The 17,189-nt window shown below is 40.7% G+C and overlaps 1 protein-coding gene and 1 non-coding gene across 3 annotated transcripts in view; both read left to right on the top strand.

The window, feature by feature from the left end:
* The window catches only part of KIF4A (kinesin family member 4A), a 129,113-nt gene that overhangs the window by 96,364 nt on the left and 15,560 nt on the right, over positions 1–17,189 (top strand). For both annotated transcript variants that reach the window (XM_060086773.1, XM_060086774.1), the window contains exons 21-28: positions 7,077–7,232; positions 7,357–7,457; positions 11,863–11,992; positions 13,107–13,277; positions 13,670–13,777; positions 14,780–14,857; positions 15,419–15,517; positions 16,053–16,235. In XM_060086773.1, coding sequence (XP_059942756.1) covers positions 7,077–7,232; positions 7,357–7,457; positions 11,863–11,992; positions 13,107–13,277; positions 13,670–13,777; positions 14,780–14,857; positions 15,419–15,517; positions 16,053–16,235 — 1,026 coding nt within the window. The remainder of the gene's footprint in view (positions 1–7,076; positions 7,233–7,356; positions 7,458–11,862; positions 11,993–13,106; positions 13,278–13,669; positions 13,778–14,779; positions 14,858–15,418; positions 15,518–16,052; positions 16,236–17,189) is intronic.
* On the top strand, positions 12,190–12,296 carry LOC132482826 (U6 spliceosomal RNA). The gene has a single exon (XR_009530990.1). It is a non-coding gene; the product is annotated as a U6 spliceosomal RNA (small nuclear RNA).

Below are 17,189 nucleotides of genomic sequence, written 5' to 3'. Positions count from 1 at the left end.
AAATACCTAGGAGTGGGATTGCTCGGTCATATGGTAAGTGTATGTTTAACTTTATAAGAAACTGCCAAGGGACTTCCCTAGTGGTCCAGTGGTAAAGAATCCACCTTCCAATGCAGAGGACGCAGGTTCGATCCCTGGTAGGGGAACTAAGATCCCACACGCCGCGGGGCAACTAAGCCTGCACACCACAACTACTGAGTGTGCGCACCTCACCTAGAGAGCCCGAGTGCTGCAAACTACAGAGCCCATGTGCCACAACTAGGGAGAAGCCCTTGTGCCTCAACAAAGAGCCCGAGAGCTGCAACTAAAGATCCCACATGCCGCAACAAAGATCCCACGTGCCACAACTAAGACCTGACACAGCCAAAAATAAAATTTTTAAAAATCTAATAATATCAAAACAATAAAAAGTTAAAAAAAAAGAAAAACTGCCAAATTATTTATCTAGTTGTTCAGTGCTGGTATGTAGAAATACAACTGATTTTTGTATATTAACTTTTATCTTCTGGTTTTATTAGTTTAGTGGCTATTTTGTAGGTTCTTTGGGACTCTCTACATAGACAATCATGCCATCTATAAATAGTTTTATTTCTTCCTTTATAATCTATATGTCTTTTATTTATTTTACTTGCCCTGTTGCACTGGCTAGGACATTCAGGATGATGTTGAATAGGAGTAGTGACAGTAGAAACCCTTCTGCTATTCCTGATCTCAGGGGAATAGTATTCAGTCTTTACCATTAAGTATGACATTAGCTATAGGTTTTTCATAGAGGCTCTTTATCAGCTTAAGGAAGTTCTTATCTATTCTTAGTTTGCTGTGAGTTTTTATCCTGAGTGGATATAATTTTCTTTTTTTGGCCATGCCGCGCAGTTTGTAGGATCTTACTTCCCTGACCAGGGATCAAACCCAGGCCCCCAGCAGTGAAAGTGCCGAGTCCTAACCACTGGACCACCAGGGAATTTCCAATGAGTGTATATAAATTTTGTCAAATACTTTTTGTCTCTAGTTTGTTGATTTGGTGAATGACTTTGATGTTCACATATGGAACCAGCCTTGCATTCTTTGAATAAATTCCACTTGGTTGTGATATATCATCCTTTTTATGTATTGTTGAATTCAACAATACATAAAATTAAAATTTTGCTAAAATAAAAATTTCGTGTGAAATTTTTGCATCTGTGTTCATGAGGGATATTGGTCTGTTGTTTTCTTGTAGTGTCTTTGTCTGATTTTGGTATCAAGGCCTCTTAGAATACGTTAGAAACTATTGCCCCCTCTTCAATTGTCTGTAAGAGTTTGTATAGAGCTAATATTATTTTTTCCTTAAAAGTTTGGTATGGGGACTTCCCTGGTGGTCCAGTGGTTAAGAATCCGCCTTCCAATGCAGGGGATTGCGGGTTCCATCCCTGGTAAGGGAACTAAGATCCCGCACACCATGGGGCAGCTAAGCCCACGCACCGCAACTACTGAGCCCGCGTGCCGCAACTACAGAGCCCACACGCTCTGGAGCCCATGCGCCACAACTACGGAGCCCACATGCTGCAACAAAAGATCCGGCATGCCGCAACTAAGACCCGATGCCGCCATAAATAAATAAATAAATATTTTAAAAAATAAAAATAAAAATCCTTAAAAAAAAAAAGAAGAGGAAGTTTAGTACAGTTCACAAGTTAAGCCATCTGGAACTGAAGGATGTTTTTGTTAGTTGTTGCTTTTGGTGGGGAGGAGGGGTTAACTGTAATTTAGTTTTCTAAATAGATATAGGGCTGTTCGGGTTATATATTTCCTCTTGAGTGAGCTTTGGTAGTTTGTGTGTTTTGTCTAAATTGTCAAATTTATTGGTGTGAAGTTATTCATAATATTCTTTTATTATCCTTCTAATGTGTGTAAAAACTCTAGTAATGTCCTCTATCTCCTTCCTGTTATTGATATTTTGTGTCTTTTCTCCTTTTTTTTTTTTTTTTTTTTTTGCAGTATGCGGACCTCTCACCACCGTGGCCTCTCCCGCTGCGGAGCACAGGCTCCAGACACGCAGGCCCAGCGGCCATGGCTCATGGGCCCAGCCACCCCGCAGCACGTGGGATCCTCCCGGACCGGGGCACAAACTCACATCCCCTGCATCGGCAGGCGGACTTCCAACCACTGCGCCACCAGGGAAGCCCTCTCCTTTTTCTTGATCAGTTTGGCTAAGGTTTATCAAGGAACCAGCTCATTCTTACAAATGGTTAAAATAGTAAATTTTAGGGCTTCCCTGGTGGTGCAGTGGTTGAGAGTCCGCCTGCCGATGCAGGGGACACGGGTTCGTGCCCTGGTCTGGGAAGATCCCACATGCCGCAGAGCAGCTGGGTCCCTGAGCCATGGCCGCTGAGCCTGCGTGTCTGGAGCCTGTGCTCCACAACGGGAGAGGCCACAACAGTGAGAGGCCCGTGTACCGCAAAAAAAAAAAGTAAATTTTATGTTATGTATATTTTACCACAATTAAAAACAATACCCCCAGAACCCTAGCTCATTAATTTCCAATCTGACCTTTATTATTTCCTTATTTCTGCTTTGGATTTAATTGGCTTTTTTTTTAAGTTTCTTAAAAGTGGAACCTGAGGTCATTGATTTGAGTTCTTTTCTTTTCTAATATAAACATTTAGTGCTATAAATTTCCCCTTCAATACTCCTTTAATGACATCCCACAAATTTTGATAGTTATGTTTTCATTCAATTCAAAATACATTCTAATTTCCCTGTTGATTTCTTCTTTGATCCACAGTTATTTAAAATGATGTTATTTAGTTTCCAAGTATTAGGGGATTTTTCCAAATATCTTTCTGTTATGATTTATAATTTAATTTCATTATGGTTAGAGAGTATCCTTTATATAACTTGAATCCTTTGAATTTATTGAGACTTATTACGGCCTAGAATATGGTCTTGGCAAATGTTCAAACTGTGTGTACTTGAGAAGAATGTATATTCTGCTATTGTTGGATAGAGTGTTCTATAAATGTCAATCATGTTAATTTGATTGATTGTGCCATTCATTTCTACTGTATTCTTGCTGATTTTCTGCCTACTTGTTCTATCGGTTACTTAGAGATGGGTATTGAAATCTTCAATTAGAATTATGGATTTGTCTTTTTCTTATTATAGTTCTGGTTTTGCTCCATATATTTTGAAGCTCTGTTTTTAGAGGCATAAACATATAAGATTAATTGATCCGTTTATTATAATAATAATAAGTTTAGGGCTTCCTTGGTGGCGCAGTGGTTGAGAGTCCTCCTGCCGATGCAGGGGACACAGGTTCGTGCCCCGGTCTGGGAAGATCCCACATGCCGTGGAGCGGCTGGGCCCGTGAGCCATGGCTACTGAGCCTGTGCGTCCGGAGCCAGTGCTCTGCAACGGGAGAGGCCACAACAGTGAGAGGCCCACGTACCGCTAAAAAAAAAAAAAAAAAAGTTTATTATTATGATCATTTTTATCCCTAGCAATATTCTTTGTTCTGAAATCTACTTTTTCTGATAATAATATAGTCCCTCCAGCTTTCTTTTAATGTTCGCATGGTATATTTTTTAAAATCCTTTTAGCTTTAACCTCTTTGTGCCTTTGTGCGTTTTTAAAGTGGTTTTCTTGTAGGCAGTATACAGTTGAGTCTAGCTTTTTTAATCCAGTCTGACAATCTGCATTTTAATTGGGGTATTTAGACCATTTACATTTAATGTGATTATTGATATGGGTTGATTTGAATCTATCATATTGCTATTTGTTTTCTATTTGTCCCATCTGTTCTTCATTCCCTTTTCCTTGTTTTCTGGCTTCTTTTGGATCAATTGAGTATTTTTATGATTCCATATTATCTCCTTTGTTGGCTTATATATGATTTTGTTTCAGATATTTTGGTGCTTTGTATATTAGGGGCATAAACATTAAGGATTAAGTTCTCTTGAATAATTGACTCCCTTACCATTATGAAATTATCTTTTCTTTATCCTTGATAATATTCCTCTTTTTTCTTTCAGTTTTACTGAGATAAATTGATAAACAGCACTGCAAAAGTTTAAGGTGTACAGCATAGTGATTTGACTTATATACATCTTGAAATGATTATCACAATAAGTTTAGTGAGCATCCATCATTCATATAGATACAAAATTAAAGAAATAGAGCTTCCCTGGTGGCACAGTGGTTGAGAGTCCGCCTGCCGATGCAGGGGACATGGGTTCGTGCCCCGGTCCAGGAAGATCCCACATGCCGCGGAGTGGCTGGGCCCGTGAGCTGTGGCCACTGAGCCTGCGCGTCCGGAGCCTGTGCTCCACAACAGGAGAGGCCACAACAGTGAGAGGCCCGCGTACCGCAAAAAAAAAAAAAAAAAAAAAAGAGAGAGAAATAGAAAAGAATTCTTTTTCTTGTGATGAGAACTCTTAGGATTTAGTCTTTTAACAACTTTTATATATAGCATACAGCAGTGTTAATTATATTTATCATGTTGTACATTACATCCCTAGTACTTACTTAATCTTATAACTGGAAGTTTGTACCTTTGACTGCCTCTCTGACTGCCTCTCTGGTAACCACAAATCTGATCTTTTTTTCTATGAGTTTGTTAGTTTGTTTATTTTTGAAGTATAATTGACCTACAGCACTATGTTAGTTCCTATTACACAGCAGTGATTCAATATTTCTATACATTTTTAAATGATCACCATGATAAGTCTAGTTGCAGTATGTCACCATGCAAAGATATTATATAGTTATTGACTATATTCCCCACACTGTACATTTCATACCCCTGACTCCTTTATTTTGCAACTGGAAGTTTGTACCTCTTAATCTCCCTCACCTATTTCTTTCCTCCCTCTATGCCCCTCCCCCTGGCAATCACCTGTTTGTTCCCTATATCTATAACTGTTTCTGTTTTGTTATGTTCATTTGTTTTGTTTTTTAGATTCCACTTATAAGTGAAATCATGCAGTTTTTGTCTTTCTCTGTCTGACTTATTTCACTAAGCATAATATCCTCTAGGTACATTCATGTTGTCACAAATGGCAAGATTTCATTCTTATGGCTGAGTAATATTCCATCATATATACATATATATATCTCACATCTTCTTTATCCATTCATCTATTGGTGGCACTTAGGCTGCTTCCGTATCTTGGCTATTGTAAATAATGCTGCAATGAACATAGAGGTACATATGTCTTTTCTAATTAGTGTTTTTGTTTTCTTTGGATAAATACCCAGGAGTGGAATTGCTGGATCATATGGAAGTTCTATTTTTAATTTTTTGAGAATCTCCATACTGTTTTCCATAGTGGCTGCACCAGTTTACCTTCCCACCAACAGTGCATGAGGGTTCCCTTTTCTCCACATCCTCACCAACACTTGTTTTTGTTTTTTTACTTTTTATTTTATATTAGAATACAGTTGATTAACAATGTTGTGACAGTTTCAGGTATACACACTGCTGTATTTAAAATGGATAACCAACACTTGTTATTTGTTGTCTTTTTGATAATAGCCATTCTGACAGGTGTGAGGTGATATCTCACTGTGTTTTTTTTTTTTTTTTTTTTTGCTGTACGCGGGCCTCTCACTGCTGTGGCCTCTCCCGTTGCGGAGCACAGGCTCCGGACACACAGGCTCCGCGGCCATGGCTCGCTGGCCCAGCCGCTCCGCGGCATGTGGGATCTTCCAGGATCGGGGCACGAACCCGTGTCCCCTGCATCGGCAGGCGGACTCTCAACCACTGCGCCACCAGGGAAGCCCCTCACTGTGGTTTTGATTTGCATTTCCCTGATGATTAGCCATGTTGAACATCTTTTCATGTGCCTGTTGGCCATCTGTATGTCTTCTTTGGAAAAATGTCTATTCAGATCCTCTATCCACTTTTAAACCTGGTTGTTCATTTTTGTTTGTTTGTTTGTTTGTTTTTGATGTTGAATTGTATGAGTTCTTTGTGTATTTTGGATATTAACCCATATCAGATATATCGTTTGCAAATATCTTCTCCCCTTCAGTAGGTGGCCTTTCGTTGGTAGTTTCCTTCACTGTGCAAGAGCTTTTAGTTTGATATAATCCCATTTGTTTATTTTTGCTTTTCTTCCCTTGCCTGAGGAGACATAGCCCCCAAAATATTACTAAGACTGATGTCAAAGAGCTTACTGCCTATGTTTTCTTCTAAAAAGATTTATCGTTTTGGGTCTTACATTTAGGTCTTTGATCCATTTTGAATCTATTTTTGTGCATGGTGTGAGAGAGTAGTCCAGTTTGATTCTTTTGCATCTAGCTATCCAGTTTTCCCATCACCATTTATTGAAGAGGCTGTCTTTTCCCCATTGGTGTATTCTTGCCTCCATTGTCATAGATTTATTACCCATATAAGTGTGGGTTCATTTCTGGGCCCTCTATTCTGTTCCATTTATCCATGTGTCTGTTTTTGTGCCAGTACCATACTGTTTTGATTACTGTGGCATTGTAGTATAGTTTGAAATCAAGGAGCATGATACCTCCAGTCTTTGTTCTTCTTAATAATATTCTTTGAAGTAAATTCTATATTATTTGATATTAATATATCCACTCCAGCTTTCTTTGATTACTCTTAGCATGGTATATCTTCATCCAAAAGTGAAAGGTTTCTCAGGGATGGTTACTTTTTTAAAAACTGAATTTAGTTAATTTTGTTTGCTTTTTAAAAAAATTCCATTCATCTATTTTAAAGATTAATAATAGTTATCTATTTATTAAATAGAACAGATAATCTAAATATACTTCAGTTCTATATTATGACTTGTTAAGGACAGAGGTTAAGGAGAAAGTGGAGACGGTAAAGACAGAATACATAGAAATGCTAGGATATCTGGAGAAAGATTTTCTGCAGAAAACTTTTCTTGTGACCTTTTGGGATATTGCTGTTAAAGGCTCTTAGAGCATTATTGGGATTTTTGGTCAGTATAGGCACAAATGGAAATCTCACTTCTAGTCACTTGGGCTCTGGTCCAAGTGAAATTAAATCTGGAGCTGAATATAGCCCATGGGCCAGAGATTCCTCATCCCTAACCCAACATCACTGATTTATCTTCTAGAGTTGGCTTGGAAATGAAATTGAGGTTATGGTCAGTACTGAGGAAGCCAAACGCCATCTGAGTGACCTTCTTGAAGACAGAAAGATCCTGGCTCAGGATGTGGCTCAACTCAAAGAAAAAGTGGAATCTGGGGAGAATCCACCTCCTAAACTCCGCGTAAGTGCCCTATGGAAATATGTTACCAATGATCAGACTCCACACTCCCCAGAAGCCCTCACTACTTTGGAGAATTACTTTCCAAGTAGTACTTCACCCTCATCCCCAATGTTCTTCTTTACAGAGGCGTACATTCTCACTTGCTGAACTGCGTGGTCAAGTTTCTGAGTCAGAGGATTCCATTACAAAGCAGATTGAAAGCCTAGAGACTGAAATGGAACTCAGGTAATGGGACTATGTCTAAGGCATTATAAAAATTTATGCCTTGAATCAAAATAGAACCTATCAATCAGTTATTCAAAAGCTTGTTTTTCAGAAGCTTTGTGATGTAGGAGATACAAGAGAAAGTAACGATTTTTTGAGCTATACACTTCACTAGACATGTTAGATACATTTTCTCATTCAGTCTCTCCCTATGAGGTATACCTTGTGAGGTAAGTATCATTCTTCTCACTTTAGAGATCTAAGCTAAAGTTCAAAGATCTTAAAAAATTTGCTAAAGTTTATACAGAACTGGGATTCAAAACTCAGTTTATCTAATTCCAAAGCCTATGGTCTTTATCATATACCACAAGAACTGACTAAAAACAAAACTTTAGAGGAACCCAAGAAATGATACCAGAAGATCAACAACCTGGGAGAAGGAGAATTAGAGATAATCAGCAAAGTAGATATAATATAATGCATAAGTAAAGTATCATGACCATTAAATGAGATTAGAAAGTAAAGTACATAGCACAGTACTTGGCATATTAGAAGTGCTCAATGAATGCTCTTCTCTTTAATCACTGTTACTTTCTTTTTAAGTATCTGTGAAATCTAGAAGAAACAGAACTTTGACAGATATTTTATAGTGTCTTAGGGTAATAGAATTTTATTGCCCAGAAGACCTTGGAGACCATTTAATTTGTTTTTAGCAACACATACTAGCTGTTTATCTTTGGATACGTCTTTAAGTTGCTCAACATTTGAGTTTCTGCTTTGTGCTGCACTGGATGCAGTTGGGATATATAGAAAGAATAGATGACATTGTCCTCGCTCTCGAGTAGAAACAGTATAATGACTGACAGTGGTGTGTTGGAATTGTTTGTTAAAATTTTAAGACGGTTGTAAACTGTTGAGAGCTTACAATTCCTTTGGTGAGAGTATTCACACTACAGAAACAAGCAAAAGCTACAAATCAGATCTGGTTTTTTAGGTACTGTTTGTTAAACATTTACCTGCACACCATTGTGCATAAGTAAATGATTATTTAAATGTAGGGCAGGTGCCAGGTAGAGGGCAGTTAGACAGAGGTGACTTTAATCAAGGGAATTTCTCTAAGGACAAGAAAGGGCATTTGATAGATAAAACAACTCTGAAGTGTTCTAGCCCACCTCTTCCAAGAAGCCTTCCCTGACTCTTCATCCCTCACTAATTTTCCTCTTCTCTAAACTCCTTCAGAACTTACAGTACTCGGTCATGTAGTATAGATGATGTATGTTATCTTTATATTTATTAATTATTTTACATGGATTAGTCTTGTCAATCTAGACAGATTGTAAGCTTGTTAAAGGAAAGGACTATATATTAGACCAGGGTTCTCAAAGTGAGGTCTACAAACTCCTGGGGGGTCTCTGAGACCCTTTCAGGGAGTCTAGGTGACTCCCTGTTTTTATAATAATATTAAGACATTGTTTGCTGTTTTTACTACACTGACATTTGCCATGATACTGCAAAAGCAACAGTGGACAAAACTGCTAAAACCTTAGCTTGAATCAAAGCAGTGGCACAAACCTGTACTAGCACTCATTGAATACTTCACCACCACACACTCTTGGTTTTACTTAAAAGTCAGTTTTACTTTTGGCTTTGATAAAGCAATAAAAATTATTAATTTTATTAAATCTCAACCCTTGAGTTCAGATCTTTTTAATATTCTGTGTGACAGAATGGGAAGAACACATAAACCACTTGTGCTGATGCCGAAGGATGATGTTTCTCTCGAGGAAAAGCACTTGTGCAATTGTTTGAGGTGTGAGTTTAACAGGCCTCTTTTTTCATGGGACATCATTTTTACTTGAAAGAACGACTGACAAACTATGGTTACTCAGACTTGGGTACTTGACAGACATTTTCTCAAAAATGAACCAAGTGAGCCTGTCAAGTCAAGGAAAACAAATGACAGTGTTTATCACCAAAAATAAAATTTGAGCTTTCAAGCAAAACTTAGAATTTTGGATAATGTGTATCTGCCACTGTAAACTTGACAGTTTTTCATAACTTTTCTAATGAGACCAGTAGTGATATTAACAATTATGGTCTTTTTTATATTGTGTAATGAAATGTGTTGATTTGAAGGCTCTGTATGACTGTCCAAAGGACATGATACAAAATCACGTTTCAGTAAAAGATCCATTCAGATTGCAAGTAACCACATTTCAACTAACTTTTAAGGAACTTGTTGGGTTGTGGTGTAGCCTCAAAGAAGAATATCCACAATTATCTGAAAAGACTATTAAAATGCTCCTCCTGGGCTTCCCTGGTGGCGCAGTGGTTGAGAGTCCGCCTGCCGATGCAGGGGACGCGGGTTCGTGCCCCGGTCTGGGAAGATCCCACATGCCATGGAGCAGCTGGGCCCGTGAGCCATGGCCGCTGAGCCTGTGCATCCGGAGCCTGTGCTCCGCAACAGGAGAGACCACAACAGTGAGAGGCCCGCACACAGCAAAAAAAAAAAAAAAAGCTCCTCCTGGGGACTTTCCTGGTGGCACAGTGGTTAAGAATCCGCCTGCCAATGCAAGGGACACGGGTTCGAGCCCTGGTCCGGGAAGATCCCTCATGCCGTGGAGCAACTAAGCCTGTGCACAACTACTGAGCCTGCACTCTAGAGCTCGCGAGCCACAACTACCGAGCCCAAGTGCCACAACTATTGAAGTCCGTGCGCCTAGAGCCCCTGTTCCTCAACAAAGAGAAGCCACCGCAATGAAGAGTAACCCCCACTCGCCGCAACTAGAGAAAGCCCATGCACAGCAACGAAGACCCAACGCAGCCAAAAATAAATAAAATTTAAAAAAAAAACAGCTTCTCCCAGGAATTCCCTGGCAGTCCAGTGGTTAGGACTCAGCGCTTTCACTGCAGTGGCCTGGGTTCAGTCCTTGGTCGGGGAACTAAGATCCCGCAAGTCGCATGGCACCGCCACAATAAAATAAAATAAAATGCTCCTCCCTTGTCCAGCTACATATCCATGTGCGGCCAGATTACCTTCATTTACATCAACCAGAACATGTCACAAAAGATTAAACGCAGAGGGAGATATGAGAATCCAGCTATCTTCTACTAAACCAAACATTACAGAGATTTGTAAAAATGTAAAACAATCCCACTCTTCTCACTACATTATTTTTTGTGTTAGAAAATGTTGTTGTGTGTGTGTGTGACACACACACTCCCCCACCCTGCATTCATGTCCTTTCCGGACCTTAGAATGTGACTTTATTTGGAAATAGTGTCATTGCAGGTGTAATTGTTAATGTATAATGGATTGTTATGATTTTAAGTGAATTAATAAATGTTTTTCTCAGTTTTACTTTCTAATACTGTAAATATCTATAGGTATAACATACATGAGCAGAATTTCTTAGAGGTCCTCAATAATTTTTAAGAGTGTAAAGGGGTCCTAAGACCCAAAAAGTTTAGAACTGCTATCTTAGATTATTTTAGTACCCATCTTCTTTATAGTACCTTACATAGCACTGCATGTTACACACATGCCGGTATGCTCCCTCTTACTGGACACCTAGCAAATTTGAGAAGGAAGCTATTGACAAAACTGAAATGTTGTATACATCTCAGTCTCAGGCCATACTTGACCGTAAAGTATCTGGAAGCTATAACCAGGGTCATGGTATCTAGTTTTCATAGAAACTTCTCAGTCCTGTGACAGGTACTCCAAGATAACCTCTCACGACACCAGCCATAGGTATCAGTTTGGTTTTAGATTCCAGCAAAGAGCATCTACCTGTTTGTTCTTCTGAGATTTTTTTCCTTAAGGTCTCTAACCTGAATCTTGTCCTTGCATAGGTGAGCCACCACGTCACAGTTCCAGCTTATGTGGCCTCAAGACAAAGTCACATTATGGTCAATGTGCTACAACAAAAGCCTCACTAAAACAAATCTTTCCAAGTCCCACTATATGACCCACTTATTTCAACCAGTATTTAATAAAATAAAACCATTTGGTTAGTCTTAGCATCCCTTTGTAACAAGAATTGAGATACTGTATAAAACCCTAACCAGGGCTTCCCTGGTGGCGCAGTGGTTGAGAGTCCGCCTGCCGATGCAGGGGACACGGGTTCGTGCCCCGGTCCAGGAAGATCCCACATGCCGCAGAGCAGCTGGACCCGTGAGCCATGGCTGCTGAGCCTGCGCGTCCGGAGCCTGAGCTCCGCAACGGGAGAGGCCACAGCAGTGAGAGGCCCGCGTACCGCAAAAAAAGAAAAAAAACCCTAACCAGATGACTCAATCATTATTTAAATGGTATTTAACTGACACCTCTGTCCGTGAAACTATTTGAAGTTTCTCCTCAGAGCTCTTCCCCTCTCCTTGGTGTTGAGGCTACTACAAATAAGGCTCACTGTTTCTTTCCCTGAAGGAGTGCTCAGATTGCTGACCTACAGCAGAAGCTGCTGGATGCAGAAAGTGAAGACAGGCCAAAACACCGCTGGGAGAATATTGCTACCATTCTGGAAGCCAAGTGTGCCCTGAAATACTTGATTGGAGAGGTAAACATCTCTCTTCCTCTCAGCAATTCGGGGTCTGGCTTGGTGGGTTGAAGTAAGATGTTAGCCTAGAATACTATCATAGTGTTATTGCCACTGTTCGTGGTAGAAGCCACGATGACACAAACATTAGAGAAATAGTTTTATGGGTAAAGGTTGGTGTGGGCAAGTACAAGCCAGTCACTTAAAAATATATATGAGTGCTCTCTTCGGCAGCACATATACTAAAATTGGAATGATACAAAGAAGATTAGCATGGCCCCTGCACAAGGATGACACACAAATTTGTGAAGCATTCCATATTTTAAAAAAAATAAATATATATACATATATATATGTGTGTATATATATATATATATATATATATATGTATATATATATATGAGTTGCAAGTTGATACCCATGCCTGGTACATAGCAGGTGCTCAATAAATGTTCACTGTTATTATGAAAAGATCAGAATGCCATAGTAGGCCACAGGTCAAATGTAAAATATTATACTATACTACTTTTTAAAACACCTCTGACATGTATTATATTCAGAAAGTTTAGGGCTTCCCTGGTGACGCAGTGGTTGAGAGTCCGCCTGCCGATGCAGGGGATGTGAGTTCGTGCCCCGGTCCGGGAAGATCCCACGTGCCGCGGAGCGGCTGGGCCCGTGAGCCATGGCCGCTGTGCCTGCGCGTCCGGAGCCTGTGCTCCGCAACGGGAGAGGCCACAACAGACATTCTGAAATGGGACATAATTAGCCATAAGGCTGTGTGCTATGGATTTCTCTTTAAAATTATGGAAGAACTTGAGTATCAGAATTTGAAATTGTCAGATACTGTTTGTGTTAGATTTATTCTTCCTTGAGGTAAAACAAGAGATTAAATGACCTCAGCAGTGGCTTCCAGCTCTAAGATACATATCTCAACAGATATCTATCTCGGCTCTTGGTTTGGGTGGTGGTGATTCTATTCAATGGTAGAATCCATATGACATGACAACATAAGAATGGACTTGGACATTGAAGAACTTTTCTCAGTCCATTTCAAGAAAGCTGACACTTTCCTGCCTAATGAATGGGGAAAGGTGGCCATTCTCCAAATAAACTGATCTTCTTTTATCCCTTCCAGCTGGTCTCCTCCAAAATACAGGTCAGCAAGCTTGAAAGTAGCCTGAAACAGAACAAGGCCAGCTGTGCTGATATGCAGAAGATGCTGTTTGAGGAACGAAATCATTTTGCTGAAATAGAGACAGAGTTACAGGCAGAGCTGGTGAGAGTGGAGCAACAGCACCAAGAGAAGGTAAGCTGGCAAGCCAAGAAGCTATACTGAAAAACAAACCATTGTTGCTCTTTGTTGTTAGTTAAAAATAATAATAATAATAATAATAATAATAATAATGGGGGTATGAAGTTTCCTTCAAAAGACCATGTAGTCTTTTCCAATTTTTGCAAATAAGAAATCAGAAATAGAGAAAAACGACTTATCTAATAAGTTTACACATACCAGTGACAATGGCTCTTAGCCTCCAACTTTAATACCAAGATGAACATGATGATACTTCAAGCCATGAGAGCCAAAGAGAACAATTTACTTTGAAATCACAAAGGAGTAACTGGATCACTGCTTGGACTAAACCAGAATTCCTTTTTCCTCTCATTCCTTTGGTACCTTTGGGTTGTATCTTTCTCTAGGTGCTATACCTCCTCAGCCAGCTGCAGCAAAGCCAAATGGTGGAGAAGCAGCTAGAGGAGTCCGTCAGCGAAAAGGAACAACAGCTGCTGAGCATCCTGAAGTGTCAGGTATGGAGATGAGGCAAAGGTCTCCAGAGATGGGCTCCCCAGGCCTGACTGAGAATCCTGTCTGATTTACATGACTGTACCTGCAGGAAAGAGTAATTACCTACTGAAAAAAAGCTTTATAATGGTAGCCTCTATTGCCTTGTTGCCCTGTTTGATCAATTTTGGGGTGTTTAGGATGTAGCCACACGTAGGATAACCTCCGTTTTGGTACAGAAATGACAGTACATACCCCATACCAGATTTTGAGGCCTCCTGCTTCTTTGCCTCAACGCTGAGCTCTAAAGAGTTGAGAAAGTTAAATCATCCAGTAGAATCCTAGGGGCATTTAGCTGTCTCTTCCTGTGCCTGTTCTGAGTTAAGACCTGACCTGTTTGTAAAATGCCTGGGGTCTACATTTCTTCCAGAGGCTGGGAACACCACACCCTTTAGTAGCATGTTGGAGCACTATTTTATCCAACTTAGAGTCTTTTTCCTGAACCACCAGTCTCTACAGCTTCCTTGGCACCGCCCATCAAAGACATAACCAAACGTGTTAAGGTCGTAGGCATGAATCCAATTATCGTAAGTGCCAAGGAAATTTAATCAGGCTTATTAGTGTAGCAAATAAACTGCCTAATCTGTGTTGAGAAGCATGGGCAAAAGCATCTGTAGACTTTAAAGAAACAGCTGACTCTCTGGGTGGGTTTCTTCATCAGCATCCTGATGTGAATAAGGGATATCAGGCTAGAAAATAGAAAAGAATGAGGAAGGCATGTAGAGCAGAGCCCATGGTTCCTGCAAGTGCGGTCGTGGCTGCTTGGAAGTGTTGGAATAGAGGTGGCACTCAGGACACCTAGGAGTTGGCGGGGATCAGGCATTTCTCTGGGCGCCAGTGCCTGCTGTGCAAAAACCACCTGCTGCCAGCAACTTGGCAGTAGTATGTTTTCATCCCTGTGAGTTGTTTGGTAACCCACATGTAGTGCCCAAAATAACCCCACCTATCACTGCATTATCTGGAAATAGGATGAAGAACTTGAGAAGATGCAGGAAGTGTGTGAGCAAAATCAGCAACTTCTCCAAGAGAACAAAATCATGAAGCAGGTAGTACAGCTTCCCACCCATTTAATAAGCCCTGGGAGACCCTCTTGCAACTGAGGCCAGCTCGTGGGAACAACCCTGAGTATAATGACTTGGCTCAATTTTATGAGGTCTACATCTAGTTTCCATGTGGTATAGTCATGTGCATTTCAGATGGTATAAACACTTTTTTTTTGCGGTACGCGGGCCTCTCACTGCTGTGGCCTCTCCCGTTGCAGAGCACAGGCTCCGGACGCGCAGGCTCAGTGGCCATGGCTCATGGGCCTAGCCGCTCCGCAGCATGTGGGATCTTCCCGGACCGGGGTACGAACCCGTGTCCCCTGCATCGGCAGGCGGACTCTCAACCACTGCGCCACCAGGGGAGCCCACACATTTTTTAATTTGCTCTTTTCTGAATCTAATACTGATCTTGTAAAGTGGGAGTCCTTCAACCTACTTTGCTCTTACCCTGCCTCACTTTACCATGGCTTAAGATTAAGCTAACTTAGGAATCTTTATGTTTTAGCCATGAACACTCTCAGAAGCTGCCCTGCAATGTACACTTTGTCTCTTCTTTTCAAATAGAAACTGAACCTCCTCCAAGTAGCCAGCAGACAGAAATCTCATCTTCCTAAGGATACACTTCTATCTCCAGACTCTTCTTTCGAATATATCCCACCTAAGGTAAACTGCTCAGGGCCTGTGATACCTTCGCATAGCCAAGGTTTGGGGTGAGTGTACTAAAATCACCTTTCAGAAGTGGTTGAGCGTTAAAATTCCCACATTCCAGCATCTCAATTTTCTATGGAGTCCCAAATAAAACTACAGTAAAATCTTGAGGAAAATAGGCATTCTGCCTCCGTAGACGGCTGACTTTGGACCATGTACAGGCATTATGCAACACAACTGAGGAGGAGGCACATAGAAAAGAGCAGTGTTCGGCTGTCCATCCAAAGATATTTATCATATCATGAGTTCTTCCCTCCTCCCTCAGATTGCTCAGCCTCTATCCCTTCAGTTTCTCTCCCTTCAAAGACTCTGTGAGGCCAAAGGCTAAAGCAGAATTTCTTCTGATTGGTAAAGCCAAGTGGGGTATATTTGAGGGCATCTGAAATCTCTGCTCTGAGAATATAGCTGGCAGCAGCTACTGGGAAGATATAATCCACATGTTGTTGTTGTTGTTTTTAATTAAATAACCATTCCAAACTTTTTTTCTTAGCCCAAACCTTCCCGGTTTAAAGAAAAGTTCCTGGAGCAAAGCATGGACATCAAAGATATAAAGTATTGTCCAGAATATTCTGTGAATGAGCCTGAGGACAGTGATGGTGATGGTGGTGATGGGGATGATGAGGAATGGAAGCCAACAAAATTAGTTAAGGTGTCCAAGAAGAACATCCAAGGGGTAGGAGGCAGCTCATCTCTTTCAGGGGTTCTAGTCATTAGTTTTCACTGACAGTGAGGGTGTGCCAGCCCCAGACCCTACACCTCAGTCCCTCGATCGTGTTCAGAGGCACTGGCTCTGCTGAGGGGTGCTTGTTGGGCCAGCTCTGTATGGAACCGGGGGCTAGTTGAGAGGGCTGCCTGGGTGCACAGGGAGGCTCTTTTCATGTTTTCAAGTTCTGACCAGTATGAACAAGTAGTAGTGTTCTATACCATCTCATTGAAACTGGTTCCAGTGTGACCATAATAATCTTTCACATTTTTAAAGCACTTTACAGTTTATAAACCATTCTCATATATGTTACCTCTTTTCATTGTCACCAAAGAAAATCCAGTGAGGTGTTTATTATTTGTATTTTACAGCTGGATCTGAGACCCACAAGAGGGAAATGACCTTGCCCAGGGACATAAAACAAAGTGACAGTCAGGACTTGAAATCAAATGTTCTGACTCCAAGTCCAGTTTGTTTCTACCACATCATGGTCATGTCAGTAAAAATTGTAGACCAGAAGCTGAGTGGGAACTTTAAGATTGAACACACCAAAGTTAAGGCTAGTTAGAAACAATCTGACTTTGAGGCATGCTCTATTTACTTACACAATGATAATCCTACGTATTTATCAAACCTAGGTGTTCTATGTTGAAACATTAACTTCCCAGGCATTACAGTTCATCACTACCCCAACTGTGGCCTGCAGCCACATTCCTCTTAAAGAGAACAGCTCACAAATTACCCTAGCTGGATTCCTGGAAGGTTATCCAATTTCATTAGCTGATAGTGCACCACATGGGGAACTGAGCCTTGTAAAGCCACAACACCAGAGAGAAGCAAGTCATGAGGAATAGACAGCCGTGGTGGCCTTAAGTCATTTGGAAAGTCATCAGGCATGCAACATACCATGTGCTCTTAGTGGGA

The sequence above is a fragment of the Mesoplodon densirostris genome, chromosome X, assembly GCF_025265405.1.
Source record: "Mesoplodon densirostris isolate mMesDen1 chromosome X, mMesDen1 primary haplotype, whole genome shotgun sequence".
Taxonomy (NCBI): Eukaryota; Metazoa; Chordata; class Mammalia; order Artiodactyla; family Ziphiidae; genus Mesoplodon; species Mesoplodon densirostris.
Note: the sequence above shows the minus strand (reverse complement) of the source record. Positions and strands in the feature narration are given on the sequence as shown.